General features: G+C 33.5%; 2 protein-coding genes and 1 long non-coding RNA gene across 15 annotated transcripts; 1 reads left to right on the top strand and 2 right to left on the bottom strand.

Moving 5' to 3' along the window:
• Nucleotides 1-590: 590 nt before the first annotated feature.
• LOC140672857 (monocarboxylate transporter 12) lies at nt 591-11,552 on the bottom strand. Of its 5 annotated transcripts, none has more exons than XM_072905290.1 (5): nt 11,415-11,552; nt 5,716-5,990; nt 5,261-5,387; nt 4,436-4,615; nt 591-3,183 (listed from the first exon to the last, which is right to left on the bottom strand). In XM_072905290.1, exons 1-5 carry the CDS (start codon nt 11,441-11,443, stop codon nt 1,941-1,943), a joined length of 1,854 nt encoding a protein of 617 aa, XP_072761391.1. In that variant the 5' UTR covers nt 11,444-11,552; the 3' UTR covers nt 591-1,940. The 5 variants fall into 5 exon arrangements, with proteins under 5 accessions (XP_072761391.1, XP_072761392.1, XP_072761394.1 ...); XM_072905291.1 differs by lacking the exon at nt 11,415-11,552 and adding an exon at nt 7,142-7,460; XM_072905293.1 differs by lacking the exon at nt 11,415-11,552 and adding an exon at nt 6,538-6,585.
• Nucleotides 10,209-15,345, top strand: LOC140672861 (uncharacterized). 9 transcript variants are annotated; one of them, XR_012047962.1, is made up of 4 exons: nt 10,209-10,988; nt 11,133-13,102; nt 13,415-13,551; nt 14,372-15,345. It is a non-coding gene; the product is annotated as an uncharacterized lncRNA (long non-coding RNA). The 9 variants fall into 9 exon arrangements; XR_012047963.1 differs by having other exon boundaries at nt 13,415-13,720; XR_012047966.1 differs by lacking the exon at nt 14,372-15,345 and having other exon boundaries at nt 10,210-10,988; nt 11,133-12,295; nt 12,423-13,102; nt 13,415-14,151.
• Nucleotides 15,346-15,697: 352 nt separating this feature from the next.
• On the bottom strand, nt 15,698-20,641 carry Ras64b (ras-like protein 2). The gene is made up of 4 exons (XM_072906737.1): nt 20,255-20,641; nt 19,237-19,324; nt 18,851-19,062; nt 15,698-18,104 (listed from the first exon to the last, which is right to left on the bottom strand). Exons 1-4 carry the CDS (start codon nt 20,357-20,359, stop codon nt 17,910-17,912), a joined length of 600 nt encoding a protein of 199 aa, XP_072762838.1. The 5' UTR covers nt 20,360-20,641; the 3' UTR covers nt 15,698-17,909.
• Between the last annotated feature and the right edge of the window lie 407 nt (nt 20,642-21,048).

Genomic DNA, 21,048 nt, shown 5'->3' with positions numbered 1-21,048 from the left:
TTTTCTTCGAATCGCTATATTCGCATTCGATATACACGAAATTTGTGTCAGAAAAATTCTAGAACTAAGTGAATTACAATAAAACTAAATTAGAAAAAAGATATTTATTACTTATACAAATTCTCTTCTCTCTCTTTCTCTCTCTGTTATTTCTTATTTAAACTATTTTCTTGTCTCTATTTCAACAATATATCTTCTGTAGAAATGATTATAGGCTCTTTTTATCTGGAATTGTTTCAACTATTATTTTTATTTTGATACTTTTTAATTGATCCAAATTACATAAATAAAAATCATCATTGACGATTGAAATACACAAACGGTAGTACATTCTAAAAGTGTTTCAACACTAAGATAGGAAAAGATTTATTCATGTTAAAAATTAGCACTACTTACACTATTTTTTTTATTATATATTCGCCAATACTGTAACGGAAGTTACATTATCTCTCAAGCATATTCAACATTCGGTCAGTTTCCTGTTGACATTTTCAATTGTTTCAGAAATCTAATAGGACAAGTTGTAATGTAAAAAAAGATTTATTATGCAGAATGCATGAATATATAAATCTGGATATTATATTAAGTAAAGGATGTCTAGAATTCAACGAAGAATGTTACACAGATGTTACAAGTTATATTTAAGAATTTTAAAGTCCAATTAACGCAATCTTCGACGCAGATAAGATCTTCGTGAAGAGAGAGAAAGAGAAAGTATTTCAGTCTATCTATTTAGGTATTAAACCATATATAAGTTATGTTATGGCCCCACATAGTTTATAACTACATTAGTTATGATTGCATTATATTGTTAGGTATATATCTCAAATATTCAATATTTAGTATAATCGAATATTTGCAGGATTTATAATTGACGGATGTCTGACTAAGTGTTAACGCGGTTTGAACCACTAGAAACTTTCCTGATCGCTTTGGCACGAAGTTATTTAACGGAGAATTCTTACGCAACACATATACATGTTCTTATCTATGCCAACTTCTAATATGTTTCATATCTCTTCATTCTAAATTTATAGATACATCATTCTGTCAATTCTGTCAATGATATTTTGTTACTGGCAGTATATTATTTTCAACAATAATAAACTTATGTAAGGCTATGAATAGTTGCTTGATGATGTATGTAATAGGCTTGTATAAACCAGCAGATAGTATAAAAAGAGATACATGTTTATACTCTAGAAAGATTTTAATTCTTAGAGTGTATATTAAATATTTGATAAAGATCATTGGAAATAATAATTGATTACCAATTATGCCATTTATCTTGAAACATATTATGTAATTTTATATATCGTGTCAATTTATAGATAATAATAATTACGATTCTTTATAAAAATAGTACAAAATTTTATATATAATAATATATCATTCTCTCTTTGAGAGATAAAATATATTTTATTTCAAGTAACGTAATTGATAAAATACAAAAATTGTATCTATCATATATATCATTTAGCAGTTTGTAGCTATTCAGTTTATACAAGCCTTCATTACATGACAGTTTTCACGCAGTAAAATCTTAACTAATGGCATGAATCGCGGAATACTTGTGATAAATATCTGTTGTGCAAATAACTATATACATAAAAGTTGGAGATTCATCGATATCAAACTTAATATATCGTATGAGAATTTTACGAGCTTTTTTCAAACAGCTCGTAAAATGCTCCTCTTAGAATATATATATGTCTTAAGAAATATATATATATATATATATATATATCAAATTTGCTAAGATGCAACTTATTCAAACGTTTCGTTGTTTCATGTATCTAAGAACCCTTGAATCTCTTTTGGACTGTAAAATTCTAAAAAGATTCTTGTGTGTATTATGACTATAATGCAAAAAAAGTCTTTTTTTATAATACGCTTATTTCAGCTCTTGGAGAGACCTTGATCGAAGCATTGGTAAAAGTTTACAGTGCTTCTAGATCCTTTTTACTGTTCCTCTTGATGATCGGTACCGCCGCCCAGAGCGCAGTGCCCAGAATCAAGATAATTCCGAAAGCTAAAAAGATGGGCTTGTATGAAAGCACATTCTCGAAGATGACTCCGCAAACGGGCGGCCCGACAAGTTGCAAGACGCCATTAACGAACAAGGATATTCCATAGGATGAGCTGAGCTTCTCGGTTCCTAGCATATCCGCTAGAATGACGGTCGTGATGCCGATGTACATGCCTGAAGATAAACCGAAAAGACCACAAAAGAAAGACAACATGGTGTAACTGCTCGCCATAGGTAGCAACGCCAGAGCGATACCGCTGGTGCCGAGTCCAACAACGAAGTAATAATATTTCGGGACAAAGTCGATGTCGGATAGAGACGCGCCGCTGATCCTGCCGACCAAATCCAACGCGGAGACTATCGACAGGAGCAGGGCCGACGAATTCCTGTCAAAACCCTCGGCGATTGCGTAGGATGGTAACAATATCATGAAATTCGTATTGCTGATGGCCGACGTGGTGTTGGAGATGAGGATCACCAAGTAAATAGGATCCTTCAGCACACTTAGGTCGAAGAAACGCACCGATGTTTTCACCGATTTCGAGCGCGAGGTGTCCCGTTTAGATTCTCCTGCACATTTCTTGTCACCGTCGGCCTTAGGATTGTCCGTAATTTTCGAACAATCGAAATGAAATTTGCTGTCTTTTTTGGCAATAGCGCTGCCTCGTCGTGACAAATGCTGCGTCTCACCGTCCAAATTGTCGTTGACAGCTTCCTTCGTGAGACTTGGACGGATCGTTAAGCAAATTTCGTTGGCAACATCCTCCTGCGAAATCTCATCCCGCGTCCGAGAGATCGTGGGATCCTCAGTAGAGACATCAGATCGTAATCTAAGAATTGTGTCGGTTCTCCGATCATTCTTCCCAGAGTCACACAATGTCTTTTCATTAATCGATTCCAGCACGACATTGTGCGAGAGATTCGAGAGTTTATTGTCGTTGCTATAAATAGTTTGGCGACTGGAATCGTGATTCAAATCACTTTCTGTTTTTTCAGACACTTGTTTCCCGCCGGTAGATTCGTCGAGAGTCAGCGCTTCATTATCAATGCCTTCATCTAGATATATGACTTTCATGTGCTGCTCGACCGGATGATAGAGCAGGCCGCAGACTAGCGTGTTCAACGTGAGTCCGCCCATAATGAGTACCGCTCCTCTGGAATGTGATAAGAGAATCTAATTTAAGTAAGATATATATCCAACTTTATTTATGAAAATTATGTTACATTTTAATAAAAAATTTGTATTAATTATTTGACAGAACGTCAAGAGAGTAATGCAATTACAACTTTTCGAGAGAATTATTTGTGTAATAACTTTCTCTTTTCTCTTGATATATATTTCAATAGGAAAAAAAAAATATATTACATGAATTAAATTTCTAAAACTTTTCTTAGGCATTAATAAAATTGCATTGTCAAATGAGAGATTGTAACTGAAAATATTCAATTATAATATTAATAATATAGATATAGAGTTTTCTTAAGAACCATACACGCGATCCAAAGCGCTCTGGAACGGTTCGAAACAAATAGTTTATTTATAATTGTGATTTAAAATTTCATTTATTGTTATGTATATTATTAATATTATATTTTTGCAATATATAAAAATAGTCAAAAGAATTATGATATGCAATCGTATATTTATATTTTTGTTTTATATGTTTTAATTATTCTTCTTTTTATGTAGCGAATGAAAAATTCTAATAATGTCATTACTCTGAAATATTATTTTTTTAGTTACATCTGTAATACTTCAAAAAATATATATGTATCATATTAAAAAAAGATAAAATCCTTATAGGTATTCTCTGTATAAATAACTTTACATATTTATTTATTATATGATTATATAACTTACTGTTGTAAAAACATTTATACTTAATTGGAAAGCGCAAAAGCAAATCAGTTTAAGATATTATAATTATAATATTTATATTATTATATTATATTATTTATATCGTAATATTATGCATGGATATCTAGCGTAACATGCCACTTTTATCGTTGATGTTAAGCGCGTAAAAAAGTGGAGAGATAAAAATTTCAAAATTGAGGCTCCAAATTGTGAGACCTTTGTTGAAACGAAGATTTCGGCGAAGGTTTGCGAAATGTTTTTGTGCTTGCTTCCCAAGCCGCTTCGACGTGTGTATTCTCGAACCGCTTCAGAGCACGTCTACTTTCCGCCCCATTGAAAGAAGTTGGAATTGTGCATAAAGTCTTTTGTGTGTAGGAGCGTAGAATAGATATCTTGTTCTTGAACCAGGACGGAGAGGAACACATCTGAATTCATATTTATCCTTCTAATATTTATTGCTCCTCTATATATGCTTGTTCTTAAGTAATTATTATCGAAAGTACACATATATAATTTTATTTTCTTTTTTTTTCCAGTAAATTACCTACCTGTATCCGAAACAGTCCAACAGATATTGCAGTAAGGGCGGTAACACTATAGTGCCAATCGCGCTGCCGGAAATGCATAAGCCGTTCGCTACCCCTCGTAGCCTCTCGAAATACTGTGTGACGATGTAAACCGTTGGGGGAAATGATAAACCAGCACCAATCCCGACCATAAGTCCATAACTGCGTATCAAAAGATTGTTAAGTCTTTGTGAAAGATACTACAGAATGACAATTTTTATCATTGAGAAAAAATCTTTTATAACAGTTTAGCATCCGAGGTAGAACATGAAACTCATACTGATATCATTATGACGTCATCATGATTTTATTTATCACTTAAAAGTTACCTAAACAAAAATGATTAAAAAATGAGTTAAAAATGACAAAAAGAATCATAAATTTTTAACTTCAATAATCGCATAATTTTAAAAAGATTATGTTATGGTTAAATATAATTAAAATGTACATGAATAATTAAATAAACAAGTAAGTGCGTAATATATATAAAAATGATATTATAATATCAAAAATAAGTCACCAAAATATTGCCAAAAGTATATCAAATTACATCATTATGATTTTTCTAAAATGACTTTTAGGTGACGTCATAATGATGTCATTATGAGTTTTATGTTATATTCTACCTGGGATACATTGCACTTAAATCGTGAAGATGACTTGAGTCATCTCAAGTGCTTCTCAACATAATCGGACCACGTTACACATGTCGTATTAATAAGTGTTAAAATTAAAACCGTTGGCAGTCGGTGTACTTAAATATATTCACTTGCCGAATCTTCGAACGTCAATCGAACAGTGTCATACCTGACGTAAAGATAAGTAACCGAATTGGCAAAGTAGCTCAGCATCATTCCGCTAGCCGCGAAGGTGCCGCCGATGAGGGTCACAGTTTTATAAGAGTACTTGGTTGACAGGATACTAGATAAAGGACCTGCAGAAAACGTTTTACGTATTTTATATACCTTTGCAATATCTCTTTCTCGATAGCGGAATTTTATGTTTATAAATTTTCGTATATGACAATTGGAAATTTGTTGAAAAAAATTATGCAATTTATAATTAGAAAGATATAAAATTCCGTTTAATGAAACGATGATAAAAAAATATGTACCACTAATATGATAAAAATTTTTTAGGTCGTTATAAAATTATTCAACACGCATTTTGCAAATCGACAATGGCTTGTGTGCTTTCGTAGAAAAAAAAAAAATAAAAATTCCAAATTATCAGGAATTAAGATACCTTTGCGGAGCTTTTACCTAACGAGCTGTACAGAAAGTAGCATAACGCCGGCATCCAGGAGGCCGCCGTGGAGGATGCCTTGAAGACGTGTAGAAACTCGACGAAGAGCACGCCAAAGGACTTGACGGTGCCCGGGATAAGGAAGTTGACGAGGAGGGCGGAAAAGAGCACTACCCAACCCCATCCACCGTCCGGCGGGATCATCTTCGTTCTCCTCGCCTTCTTCCTCGTCGACATGCTTTTCTCTATCGCGACGCAATGATGTTGCGTGCAAGTTGCCTGCGATTCTTGACTGCGAACATTCGAGGGATCATGTCGTTACGCATAGATTATAATAGACACTTTTCTGCCGCGCGAAGGTAAGAGAAGTATTATTGTCGGTACTAAAAGAATAGATTCAGCATCAACAACGATATCCTTGACGCGCGATTATGTTGTTTCATAACAACGCGATAGAGAAATCGACGACGTTCAATGAAATCGACATAAACTCCACGAGATTATATCCTATTATCCTTGCACGCAATCCCAATTTGGTGAAGAAGTTTCATTTATTTTATTTTATTTTTTTTTTTTTTTTTATATATCTCTCTCGTATTCCTTTATCACAAAATTAATGCCGTTTGAATGGCGGAATGAAAGGCGGATTTCCTTGGCGCGATTGTTCGCACTATCAGCCACGCGGTCTTTTTTTCCTTGAAAGATTTTCTTTTCACACTCGACTGCGTGCAGCCGATAATTTCGCGCGTTCACCTGCACGCACCGGGAATACGCACGTACAATTTTCATCGGAATTGTAACATAAAACGTATTTTATTGTACCATTCATGATCGCGTACCCGTAAACGCCGGGAGAAAATTCCCATCTGTACCTACGTGCGACAAGTTGGAACTATTATTCGCGAGTTGCTCTCCTAATTATAAACACGGAGTAATATATAGTTGAGAAACTATTTCAGTCGCGTATGAAAGAGAGAGTATATATATATATATATATATATATTCACGTATTAATACCACGATTGCTTATACATTACAGAATATTGCACACATCGGAAAATCTGCAGGATGAAAGTCGTTAAACAAGATTCTCATCAGACTATTGTATCTATTCTTCGTTTTGCTAGAAAGCAAAACATCACGGATATATTACCTTGGAAGAGACCTCGGGATTAAAAGTTGAAATTTAAAATATATGTTAAATAAGGAAAAGCGTAACCTTTTGATCGGACCTATCGATCTGGATTAAAAACGTAGAAGAGTTGGATCTTTTTGTCAACAAGTTTTTTTTTTCTTCTTTTCTGCAGTCGTGCGAGAAGATCAACGAGTAGTTCTACTTTTTTCTTATTCTCTTTTAAAATGCTGTTTACAACGTTTAACATGTCGATGCAAAGGCACGAAAATATAGCAAACGATAAAAATAAAATACTTAGCGGTACTCACGTTGACGTCTCGGCTCGATTTGTGTCTTTGTTGTATTAATTAACATCTCGATGACGAGCAAGTTATATTCTGTCACGTATCGGTCACGTACCAAACCGTTCCTGATGGTAACTCGGCGTGTTACTCACCACTCGATCCAGCTATCGCGTGGCACGTGGCTATTAATTTAGAATTATACGACTATTATGATAATTGTGTGGCTTTTGGATTTCAACTTTTCATCACGTTTTACATTTACCCGTTAATCTAGTCGAGAATTACTGAAAAAGCGTAGATTGGAAGTTTGACAGAGAGATTTAACAGGATTCTAACAAAAAGCATTGATATTCACCGCACCTACAGCCATTATTTCCGATGATATTGTTATAATATTGCATGCAATTGTTTTCCTCTTTTTATTTCGTGATTACATCAAATATGTGAATTTTTAATTCACATTTTCAAGATTTTTATAAACCGGAATTTTGACTAGCAAATTTTTGCTAAGGTTTAGAGCAGATCGTTAAATGCTCCTTAGGTGTCTTAATTATTTTATTAAAAATGGAGAATACGTATTACAAAAATGTTTTTAGCTTTCCATCACATTCGAACACCTAAGTTCGTAAATTTTTTTAAAATATATATATATATATATATTATAAAAGCCTTCGATCAAGAGTTTAAAAATAATAAAAATATAATAAATATTAAAATATATTAAATAATATTAAGACAATAATAAGTATTTAATTTAAGATGTTTGTTTCTTTTCAAGTTCTTTTAATGAGAGGATAATCTCGCGAGGGTCATCATCTGCATTTGCATTTTTTATTCCGAGGCGAGGCATCACACGTCAGTAATACGACGCAACGGTGAGAAAAGTCCCGTAATCGGCCACACGGTTACATGGCTAACACTATGCAGCAAGTAGACACATTCGTAAACACCACGCCTAAATACCATGAATGATTCTATTTACTACGGATGCGTAAAAAGCTCGCGATTGCGAGGACGCCGACAAAGTGCGTAGGATGACTGGCAATTGATCCTCCTTGGATCTTTCTCGGTATTCTCGGCACCGATGAATAATGTCCACACCGATGGCTTGCCAAATACGAAGTATAGCCAAGTTTTTCAAAGATACTTTGAATGTCATCTACGGATATCAAACAAGAATATGGAGCAAGAAGGATTTTTTTTTTTTTTTTTTTTTCAAAGTATATGTTTATTAATAATAAGAAATGAATAGTTTTGCGTATGCATAGTATGTATAGATGAATTGTGCCAAATATTTCTCTGTTAAAGACATTAATATTGCAAAGTGAAGAGAGAAAAGTACTAGTTTTATTAATACATTCGTAAAACCGGAAGTTTAAAGTTAAATGTGACATTACATGCGCTAGAGATTAATGACGCAAAGCGATTATGTCAAGTACATTATTTCGCAAAGTGAATAAAAATTATCGGTTCTGTTAATATATTCTTAAAGCCGGAAGTTTATATGTTAACGTATCATTACATACATTACATCTAGAGATTAATGTCGCCAAGAGATTATGTCAATGTATACTTTTGAAAACGTTTATGAAGAAATCTTTCAATGTTTCAATCGAGCATCAATTCTATATTTATTATTTAATCAAATTAACTGGAATACATTTAATTTAATATTACACTATGCTATTAGAGAAACGAAAACAAGAGTTATACTAAATTGGAACCGGCTAATTAATTTTGTTGTTTCGCTCAAGTGTTATCTATTTATTAAGCAAATTACTTGATCAAATATTAGAAGCCTTGGATGATGTTGGTTCAAGTTTTAAATCGATATTGATAGACTGCAATAATGAAGAATCGTTCAAAACTGTGTCGCGCGCGAGTGTATATAAGTATGTTGTCATATACTCTGTCATTACATGCTTAATAAGAGGCATTAATAAGAGAGAGAATTTATTTAGAATAACTTTCATTTATGTAAAAAAAAAGTAAAATTTGCGTTAAAATTATAAGCTTTATTTTAAAAATTATTTTTAATAAATTAGTATATATAATGATTAGTAAATGAGAAATTTTAGGTATAGAATATTTTTTTTTATGTTTCTATAAAAAATGATATTATTCAATAATATTTCTTTGTGTATGCAACTGTGTAATCAGCTTGTTAAATAATATTTCTCCTGGAACTATTTATAGAAAGAAAGCTTATAAATTAATGTATTATATTAAGTTGCGTTTAATTTTGTCGCATTACGTTCTACTTGTTACACGGATATGCGCACCTGCGTTATTAGATTTTATAGTAATAAGGAAAGTTATAAACTTTCCTTCTTACTATAAATAGTTGCAAGGGAAATATTATTTAACAGGCTAATCGCAGCGCCTGCCTATTTGGCAATAAACAGCGATTATTACGACAAAGCAAAGAATTCTCTCAAGATACTTTATATCGTGTATAATTCAGCGGCCCCAAGAAAAACAAGCGTGATACGCCGTTATGACATTAAACAATTTTATATTTAAATTTTATATGATATCATTCTACGAGTTTCTCGCGCAAACATCGGACCAAGTATCTATATATTTGTGAATTTAAGGCTCTCTGTCGCCGTAGCGTGCGTAAGACAGCGCGGGCAATAACTAACAAACGACTCATTAATGTTCAAATGCCTCGAAGCATTACGATGAATTAATATTCGTAAGTAAAGTCCGAAAGGTGAAACACGTTGTGAAGGTAACGGATAGATGTGAAATACGCACACATATACCGCGGAAAGTGTTAAACCGGTATCTGGAAGTGTTAAACCCTTACGAACGATCAATTGCACGTTTCGTATATTCTTCCTATTTTTTCTTCATTCGAGAGAGAAAGAACGAAATTTTCATTTATATATATTTTGAAGAAATTTATATAATTTATATATATTTTTAAAATAATGCATTGTTATTTTTTGGCCAAAGTTTAAAAATGTATGCCACCCGTGTTATTCGCGATGCGTTTTAAATAAAATTATATTAATTGCGTTTCGCAGCATCACTACAAATTTACACAGTTTCCTCTTGTTCTTTGCTTTAGCTATTGCTTTTTTTTTTTTTTTTTTAATCTTGCAGTTGCGAAGAGAGCTAAACTAAAATATTTTAGATTATTTTCTCGGAAGCTTTATCTTCCGCTATATACGCGAAATAATGTAAAAAAAATTAGGGTTTATATATTCTTTTTGCACACATATGTACGCATATTCATGTTCCAAGCATGTGAGCGAAAATACAATAATAACTTACAATAATATCTGTATAGGATATAAGATATATTTACAAACATATGTACATATTTCTGTTTAGGCTCCATAAATCAAGTATATGTAAGATTGCATGACGTGAGGAGAAACATGCGATACATGAGATTACCATCTAATCTTTAATGACATTAGTCAACAAATTTAACATCCTCCTTTTGTGCCTTCTCTTTTTTAGTCAACAAATCTAACATGCTCTTTTTTAGCATTGTATTTTTTCTTTAAGCTTGGCGTTTGAATCTAAATCTGCTAATAAAAATATTTTATGATTTCAGGACATTTCCGAAGTACATAAAAATGTATTTATATTTACATATACGATTTTGTATTTTTTAATCGCTATTTATATCGTAATACATCTAAGGCAAAAGCTTTAGGAAAAATATTTAATTTTTTTAAATTTTAAATAACATGTATTAAATTACGCTCTCTCTCTCTCTCTCTCTCCCCTCTCTCTCTCTCTCTCTCTCTCGCTCCCTAAATTAAATAATATTTGATGCAAAAAAAGAAAATTGATTTATAATACTCTGTTAAAATAAAACAACAAAGAGATGCGGAGAAATATAAAATAGCAGGTTGTAAAATGTCATTTCTTTCTAATTTTTATATATTCACATATATATATATATATATATATATATATATATATATATATATATGCTTTATAATTTAAATTGAAATTCTTAATCTTCAAGATTAATAAATGGTTTATATTTCAGATTCTACATTAAATAAAACAATCTTGCAAATTAAGAGTCAAGAATCAAGTTCAACATATATAATCCAATAGTTTATATAAGACACGAGAGTCTAAAGCAGTTTATATAAGGAAAAGAAAAAAAATACGAGAATCTATGGATCCAGGATTTAAAAGTTTTCAACAAGAGTCGAATCGGAACGACATGGATATTTTGAAGAGAGAAATCCAATCTAAATGTCAACAATGACTCAAGCAACCACCTTTCGACCTTTTCATCTGAGAACAATAATTGCTCACTGACCTGGTAGACATTTCCTCTTGTTTCGGCATCTCTTCTGCTCACCACGATGGTGATGAGGAAGGATAGAGGTAACAGTAGCTCAATCACCCGAAGAAGATATTTGTTCGCTCTTCCTCTCACTCTTTCTTTGGCAGAAGGGCAATGGGAAGCAGGATGCTCATCGAACGTTCGCTATCATCCTGTGTCTTCGACTAGACTGCACACTGGCACTGGAGAACCCGTTCCTCTCCCTCTTCTTTTTTCCTCAGCTCTTCTCGAACCGGCGCAAGAACACCCGAAGGCTGCCCTCGACTTTTATCGTACCAAAACGGTCACCGCGCCTCGCCATTATATGACCGGTGTGTGCCCCACGTACAATGCGTACGTAAAGATTGTTTTCTTCAAGTTAATCGCCTAGTGGACTGGCTAGCTGGTTGACTGGCTGACTGACTGGCTGGCTGGCTGGCTGGCTGGCTGACTGACTGACTGACTGACTGACTGACTGGCTGGCTGGCTGGCTGGCTGGCTGGCTGGCTGGCTGACTGACTGGCTGACTGACTGACTGACTAACTGACTGACTGACTGACTAGCTGGCTGGCTGGCTGGCTGGCTGGCTGGCTGGCTGGCTGGCTGGCTGGCTGGCTGGCTGGCTGGCTGGCTGGCTGGCTGATTAGCTGGCTGGCTGGCTGACTAGCTGCTGATTAGCTGGTTGGCTGATTGGCAATGCTGACTTTTAATTCATCTACCACACAGACGTGTTCCCGGTATTCCGCGGAGAGAGTACAAGGTGGAGACAGGTCGAGTAGTGTGATCCAGCGCGCGATCACCGAGAGGGTGGGAGATCTCTTCCGCTGTACGCACAACCACCGCTTGCTCGGCTCCCACCATCGCGCTACGTCGTGGTACCTATACCAACTTCTAAAGAACGCTAGAGCACAAATTACTTTATGCACATTGCAGAATATCATTGTAAGAAAATTTGCCGAATGTACCTTCAACGACGTGTCACGAATCACGTGTATTTTTCAGAATAAAACTTGAGGACAAATCATGTTGATTAAAATCCATTGTTCCCATATTTTCGGTTGGGAATAAAATGAAAAATAAAAAGAAGGAATGGATCAGATATATAATATAATTCTTGCAGGTACATATAAAATTTATTACATATATATAATTATTCGAATTATTCTATTACAGTAACAGTTGTCAAGCCGGTTAACGGATACTCCATACGTAAGAAAGTGAAACATGATATCAAGTTTCCATTCAAGAGAATTGGCGCGTCTTCCATTTCAATGTATATTAAAATTGATATATTTTATTCTATTGATTGTAAACTCTATAGAATACGGGGGAGCTTCTTCTTCTCCACTCGTCTTCCTACTCCGGCGGAATCCTGATGTTCCTTTTAGGCAACGACCTTTCTTCTCCGCTCCTTCTCCTTCTTCTTCGATCCCCTCCTCGCTCGGCACAAGTCCGGATCTTCATTCTGCAGGTTCGCATCATTAGTTTTTATTTTGCGACTGTACCATGCTATTTTTATCCTACAGTTCTTTCTTCCTCTTCTGCTTCTTCTTCTTCTTCGTCTTCTTCATCCTTCTTCTTGAAGATTACCTGCGCGTGTATAGTGTTGTTACACGGAACTTGAATCCGAGAAATACCCAAGATGCAAAAGATGCCTCGACTGTTCAACTTAATTAATAAGTGTAATTAATGCCTGATTAATATTGAGAGACTAGAGTCAAGAGTATTTGATCGCATAAAAATAATGGAAAGGAGCAAAGAGAAGATGTATGATTATTATAATTTTTATCTTTAATATTTAATCAGCAGCATCCTTCCGTGGCTTTCGCCATCGGATCGAGATGCCGCGAAGGGGTATTATTTTATCTCATATCACGCTTCTCTTTTTTTCTTTCTCTTTCTCTCTCAATGGCGCGCCAGAGCGCAGCCATACACCTTTCACTACCTTCGCAACCTTCCACGTGCGATTATTAACATAATATTTTCCATCGTAGGTCGCTTTTCGCGCGAGGACGGCTTTCATGATCCGACATACGCTTACGTCCAAGCCTAAGCAAAGTACTAACTCGAGAACTGGTTTTGCCGCAGAATACTCTCGAGTCGGCGAACAAAGAAGACGGCATCGATTACGGTAAACGTTCTTCTTTCCAGCAAAAAGCTATTCATCGGATATCACCTTCTTTCTCTGCGATTTGACTTTGGCTACAGTGCAGGTGGACGCATCCGCGCAACTTGTTGCCTCTTTACCGTAATATTCGGAAATATTCTTTGAAGATGATGCGTTAAACGCAAATATATGTGTATGTACTAAAACGAGCTCCTAAAATAGACAATTTCGATCTTTCTCTAACGCGTTGATGGACTCGGGGGGGAAAAAAAAATATACCGTTACGGCGACCTTGTGGCCGACGAACAAAGTGATATGGATGAAGGAATGGCTATCATATATATCTTGAAATGAAAAAGTTGTTTAGCAATAGAGTTGATTAAAGCAATAAATAAGAGTTTCCTATATCCTATAATTTCCTGTAACACATACGCGTTTAAAGTCCAAGGAAATCATATTAAGAAACTTGAAATAAAGAATCGTCGATGAATGAACAACACAGCAGAGATGATTATGCGATTGTGTGTGATGACGCACGTTTCGTGTTATTTTTATGTTATAATTGTTCTGTTCAATACACACCTTCGTACATTCATCTATCGCTCATTATTTTTAATTTCAACTTTTTAAACTGTTTTTATTTTTGAGCTAGTGTAATTTTCCTTTACTTTAATTTTTTTTAAGTATATTCATTTACACGTAACACATTCAGAATACATAACATCTTGACAATTGAAAGCGCAGAAAGGAAATTATAAATTAATACAAAGATACAAAAATAATATATTTAAAAAATTCAAATCATAACTGTAAAACGAGAAATAATCGAGATCTTAATTAACAGATTATGGTATCCGAGAAGCTGTGTATCAAGAGGCACGATAGTGGAAGGAAAAAAAAAAATTGTGACGATATTTACGGACACGATAGCATGACTGGAAGTAATCGCGTGGCCATCAATATTAGGCCGGTCTGGTCAAGAATAGCCCAGATGAGAATCCCGTCTGACCACTTTGCGCCCTGAGATCGGTCGGCGTCTAAATTAGGGTGAATGTGCCGTTGGAGGCATATTTTACATATATTATCGTTATTCGATTATATCGAGTGGTCGTATCGTGACGCGACTGCTAATAATCGACGCGATTTTTGTTACGCGAGTTATGCATAATATCGCTGTAAATTTAATCATCGGAAACGAAACAGAGATAAGCAAAATTTCATTGCGTGTTATGCTATATCATATTTATGTATCAAGTTTTACTTAAATATATAACAGCGTTAATTGCTGCAGAGAGAGGAATTTTCCAATAACAAAAAACTAATAATAAGTGTGTCTCCTATTTACAATAATATCAAAAGGAGGGAAATAATATTTTATTAAAATATTTTTAATATAATTTACTCAACATTGAATGTTATATTCAATAGTAAAATTACTCTCAGTATATATACAATATAAAGTAATTTTATTAATTGTTTATATAGAGAGATTACGTAAACGTCTTATATAAAAATTAAACGTCTTATATAAAAATTTAATTAATATAGAGATATAATGTTATAGAGTCATTGTTTCAGATATATATATAATAGATAAAAGTAAAGCTTTATTATATTTTAATTTTTGAACGCGATTCACACTCTGCCGTGAAAGCGCCTTCGCCTTTCTTGATCGGAACTAAAAAATGTCAACTTGTCGATATGTTACAATACTTAATTTTCGACTTTACCGATTTACATTTCTGCATCACGTTCTTTGACGTCAAAGTGACGGCATCTTTCGTTAGGTCTATGAAATTTGAATGCATGCGCTGCTTTACCCAACATTATTTTTATAAAAACAAAAATTATTTTTTTCTTTTTGTTTTATTAAGAAAAATTAATATTTCAATAGAAAGAATTTGTAATATAAGTTTATCAAAAATTTAAACAATAGAAAGTTAAATCTCTTGATAGTAAAGTTTTAAATAATTCAATTCTCAATTTCTAAAATAAAATATTAGTATCAGAAGATTGGAAATAACAAAGTATAGTAACAATTAATTTATATTCATATTATTTGGTTTACAGAAGTTATTTAACATATAGATTGAATCTAAAACTCAGTCTGCATATATATATATATATATATATAGACATTCTTTTTTTTACAAACACATAAATATAGTCAGTTACAAAAATAAATGGAATTTTTTTTATTCGATTCTTGTCGCTCCGCAAATTATTACAAATTGTATTTTGTAAAATATACGTCCATATAAATTATAATTACTGTTAAATATATATCGTCGCAAAATTTTGTAATTTGTATTGTATAATATTGTTTGTAGACTTATATGTGGATTTTATATTATTATTACCTACATTATATTAAAGCTAGTATATTATTATTATAGCTTCATTATTAGTACATTTCGTGATCGGTATCACCAACAACGGAACTATGACAAAATGTGATGTGTGAAAATATTTGAAACAGTCAAAAAATATTTCTCGTTGCTGGTGAAACCGAAATTTGTTGAACACATTTTCATCTCTCCACAAATATAGCATTTTTAACAAGAAATATTACATTATATTATTACCACTTGATATAAACATATAGATCGTTGAAATTTATTATGAATAAATTTAGTCGGCGGAAGAAGAAGTTATGAAATTACTTAAATACTTTCTATATCATTCTTCATTAAACAGAAAATTATGAAGAATTAGAATATCGTTTTAAAATAGAAATATCGTAGAACAAGATACATGCATTTAAGGGATAACAATATTGGAAGACGTTTATTTATCGATATAATGAAAATATTTAAGTAAATATATGTAAACTATTAATTTCGTTTTAAAAATTAGAATCTAAACAAACTTATTTTTTTACATGTGCAATATATAATATACGAGTAGTTTCAAAGAATGGCTATTGATTGTGTTAACCACTGAGAATATTAAATGTTACGCAGCATTAATCAGAATTTGTGGAGTATACGCTGTTAAAATATTGTTAATTACAAGTTTGTCTATGTTAAAAATGTTATTGGCCCCATTCTGACTTCGTTATAACAACAATAGCACAAAATTTCAACCACTAAGTGCTATGTGTAAAGATATATAGAGATAACTCTCTAAACAATTTGAATAATTCTTATAAATTCATAACTCATGAACATAAACGGTTTATATTTTATAATTCGTTTGGCAATATATCATTGTGCCATTTTGATTTTCGCAATTAGGCATTATGACTCAACCTAAAGGAAGACGAATTAGAACGCTGCTAATAATAGCAGTAATACTTTCGACAAGTGGCAGAGAGTACACAGAGTGTGTGTTTAAGTCATATAAAATTATTAATCATTAACTGTTTTCACAATAAAAATTAATGTTTTTTTTTTAACATTATATGTATAAACGATATTATTAACATGTATTCACTCGCATGTACGTGAGAGATAAAAATTAAATAAATATCTCATATGAGAGCATTTTGTTAAAATAAAAAATTAAAAAAAAAAGAAATACATTTTATATTTTAGTGTGAAATGTATCTTACGTTTCAGTATGAATCTCATTTATTATTTTACACATATCGTGTATATTTTAAAACATTGGTCACAGAAGCATATATTATTGTACAAATTTATTTACAAGATAAAATTTTTTTGCTTTCTTTTTAGAATACACATCCCACTACTCTATTCCAGTTATTAAATGTATCAAATGTATCAAATTTTGATTTTGTAAAGATCTTAAAATGTTAGATATGTGCATGATTATTCTATAGTAAATCCAATAATCATACTATATATCAAGAAAATATATCATTTTAAACAATACGTTGCATTATAAATAATAATAATAATAATAATAATAATAATAATAACAATAATAATAATAATAATAATAATAATAATAATAATAAGTCGAGTTGTAAACTGTTTCAACTTGTTCAGTAATTATTGTAGTTGATTCCTAGTAAAACTTATCAAAAAAATAGATAATTTCCTTGTCACTAGAATGCTTCCATTTGCAAAACAAAAATTTATCTGCTATAGAAAAAAATTACTTTGTATTGAATTCTATAAATTAGTAATTTAAAAAAATACAATAGAGTTGAAAGAATTAAAATATCTTTTGACACATGTGTGATTCAATTATCTCGTTTAAATTCTCTTGTGTGTTTATACATCTCGCAATTGTTTTAATGTTATTTTTGCGTCGATTATAATTGATCATGTGTAAAATGTGTAAAAAGTTTTCGACAAGGTACATTATAAACATTATCTCTCTGCCATTTTGAATTTATCATTCTTTCCAATTGGAATTAAAACTCACCAATCCAATTAGTCTGAAATCATTTGTCAAGATAGATAGTTTCTTTATTACAACATGCAACATTTCTTCTTATTCTTCTTGTAATTTGGTTTCAGTGGCGGCCGCTCCGACAATTGAAACTTTCTGACGATTCGCACCAATTCATGGAAAGCTTGATCAACGTTCATCCGTAACTTGGCACTGCATTCAATATATGGAATTCTTAATAAACGTGCTACATTTTGTGCCTCTTCGATTGATACCTGAAAAGATTCAAACAGGTATATTCTTTTGAGCTCTTATAATATCAAATCGATTTTTAGAGTACTGTAGAGAATTTTCGGAAAATTCTGCCATTCTGCTTTCAAATTTAAAAAAATCTTGGAATAAGAAATAATTATCTCTGGAAATAAGTAAACTTTTATATTTTGAAATAAATATCGTTCTTAAAAACAGATATAATACAGAATATAGAATAGATTTTCTTTTTTTCAAAAGAGTATTTCAAATAAAAAGTGAAAGCTTTACAACTTAAGCTTTGTTGAGAGAATAATAGAAATTGGAAAGGATATTGTAAAGAAGGGGGAGAAAGGGAGAGACAACAGAAAAAACATGGTTCAAATAAGAAAGATTTAGCATCCTTTAAGAATTTATGAATTTTATAAATGTGAACATGAAAAATATGAATATATAAGCATATGCTTAGCATAAAAAAATATATTGTAACTTTTAGCATGAATTTTCTCATAAAGACTATAATCTTTAACATTTGACTTGTTATGTTATCACTGTAAAGTAAAATTTTCCTCCAAATTTCAGCTCCCTAACTCTATTTTATTTTCTGAGTTATTGAGAAAAACGTCATTTTCAAGTATTATTTGAAAACTCATTAGGGACACTTTTTGCATGCTTATCCGGCTATAGTCTTTTTCATATATTTACGATTACAAAATCCTTTTTATGATGGGAAATGTGAGCAGTGAAAAATTTATGCTCTAACAATACCTACACTTCTTTGATGGTCCAGATCTGCTTTGTTCCCAACCATTAGCATAGGAAACTCATCTCGATCTTTCACCCGAAGTATCTGTCTGTGAAACTTTGATATCTCATCAAAAGACGAATGATCGGTGACCGCGAATACGAGAAGGAATCCCTCGCCGCTTCTCATGTATTGTTCGCGCATTGCGCTAAATTCTTCTTGGCCAGCAGTGTCCAATACTAAAATAAATATAGAAAATGTGTCTTCTTATTTATAAAAAAGATACTTTATGATTTATATCTCGCCATTTGATGATAAATTATTCTCTCTAATGTTTTCCTTGAAAAATGTCTTTGCCAATAGTTCAGAGGATGTTGAGAAACCTTTCTTCCAAATTTTTATTTCTTACTTACTGTCAAGTTTAGCTGGCACATCGTCAATAACACACTGCTTTGTATAAGAATCTTCAATAGTTGGATCATAATCGGTCACAAAGAAACTCTAAAAAAAAAACAACAATAGAAATTTGTAATAAAATATATTACAAATGATATGAATAATTTTCATAAGCAGATATATTTCAATAAGCAATTTAAGTCAAAAAAACTTGTGTTAATTCTATAATGTTAGTTATGAACATAAACATGTAACAAACAGTATTTTCAATCTAAATATATTGATAATTTGTTTAATTTGAGGTAGATATTTTTAAAAATATCATACATTTATTGCAATTTATTAATTTTATGTACAACACTTTTTATTAAAATTCCCAGTTAAAAAATATACAGAAGCGCATTTGGAATCAAACTTGGATAGCAAAATCTACGTGATTCGCTCGCGTATGAAAGCGTATCAAAGTTATAAATAGAATTTTGTCGGAATATTTTATTTGCTCGCAAATTAGAGATTGTCGAGGAAATGTCATCGCGTGATAACTCGATAATACCGATTGATGGCAAATCCGGGCCAATTCGTTATCCGTCAAGCAAGCCGCCGACGACGACGTCGACGACGCGCCGCGTTTCTCGCGCACTTCGTCAGGATTGACGTTTCACGGCGCTGCCGCGTATGACCATATATGACGATCGCGTCCACACGCACGCTATGACATAACGCTTTATAATCCATCAGGCGGCCACCTATCGTCCCGTCCTAACGCCTCGCACGCTACGCGATAAGAGACGATAAACCTCGCTCGAGAATTTCGCAACTATGTCACCCGCGTGCAGGAATCAGAATTTGAAAAAAAATGCGAAAAAATTCACGAGAAAAAAAAAAAAAAGAAAAAATCCGCCTAGGTAATCCTTTCTCGTAACCGACGTGCATGTATCTCCAAGACACCACCCGCGCATCGTACGACGTCACAGCAACGAGAGAGAGAGAGAGAGAGAGAGACAAAAGGCGTTATTGGACACTATATATACTCACTTGAATGAATTGTATCGTGATCGCCGATTTTCCGACACCACCACCGCCGACGACGACAAGCTTGTAAGTCTGTGCGTAGCTCTGTCTGTCAGACGCTCTCGACATCTTTTTCCCTCTCGCTCTCAGCTTATTCGAATCCCTCGTACCTGGGGGAGCCTCTCGCGCTGGCGCCGCACGCGCGATTAAATGCTCATCCCGCGAAGGAATCCCGCGTGTTGTGCCCGCGACCGACGACGCGCCGATAATGGAGAGTAACGTAGTCGCCTCCACCGACGTCTTTCAAACGTCCACACACATATATATATTTATATATATATATATATATATATATATATATATGTGTGTGTGTACGTATGTATATAATACCACGCGTCGCGTGGGCTGTCACGGACGTTTTTCCACGGAGTCGCTAAAAGCCAAGGTTGACCGAGAGACTCGGCTCCTCCCCCTCGCCCTCCCCTCCCTGCCCTGCCCCGCCCCCCTCTCTTGCTCTGTGGCAGGCCTCGAGAGTCCGAGATCTCGTGAACTTTTTATGGACGGGTTTGAACGAGAGACGCGAGCGAAGGAGGAAGTTGGGAGGAACAGCCGTGCGAGGCGCTAAGATTTTCGGAGGCTGGCAGGGGGGAGACTCATCCTCGATGTTGCTCCTCTGGCCGAGAGATGATGAAGATTGCAAGAGACGTGCAAAGGGAGCGAATGTTATTATATTGTAAACAGCGCGTGTTTTTTTTCTAACATATGCGTGTATCTCGCGTCTGGAAATTCATTTTTGCTATAGATTCTTGGCGAGAAAA

This window comes from Anoplolepis gracilipes, chromosome 14 (assembly GCF_047496725.1).
Source record: "Anoplolepis gracilipes chromosome 14, ASM4749672v1, whole genome shotgun sequence".
NCBI classification, from domain to species: domain Eukaryota; kingdom Metazoa; phylum Arthropoda; class Insecta; order Hymenoptera; family Formicidae; genus Anoplolepis; species Anoplolepis gracilipes.
This window is presented reverse-complemented; position numbering and strand designations above follow the sequence as displayed.

Coding starts and splice junctions, on each gene's coding strand:
- LOC140672857 (XM_072905290.1), bottom strand. CDS start 11,443: ATGCCGAAACAAGAGGAAATGTCTACCAG. Junction 4,616..5,260: donor GTTACTTATCTTTACGTCAG/GTATGACACTGT, acceptor TTTGATACGCAG/TTATGGACTTATGGTCGGGA. Junction 3,184..4,435: donor TTGGACTGTTTCGGATACAG/GTAGGTAATTTA, acceptor ATCACATTCCAG/AGGAGCGGTACTCATTATGG.
- Ras64b (XM_072906737.1), bottom strand. CDS start 20,359: ATGTCGAGAGCGTCTGACAGACAGAGCTACGCACAGACTTACAAGCTT. Junction 19,325..20,254: donor TCACGATACAATTCATTCAA/GTGAGTATATAT, acceptor TTTTTTTTTTAG/AGTTTCTTTGTGACCGATTA. Junction 19,063..19,236: donor TGTGCCAGCTAAACTTGACA/GTAAGTAAGAAA, acceptor TATTTATTTTAG/TATTGGACACTGCTGGCCAA.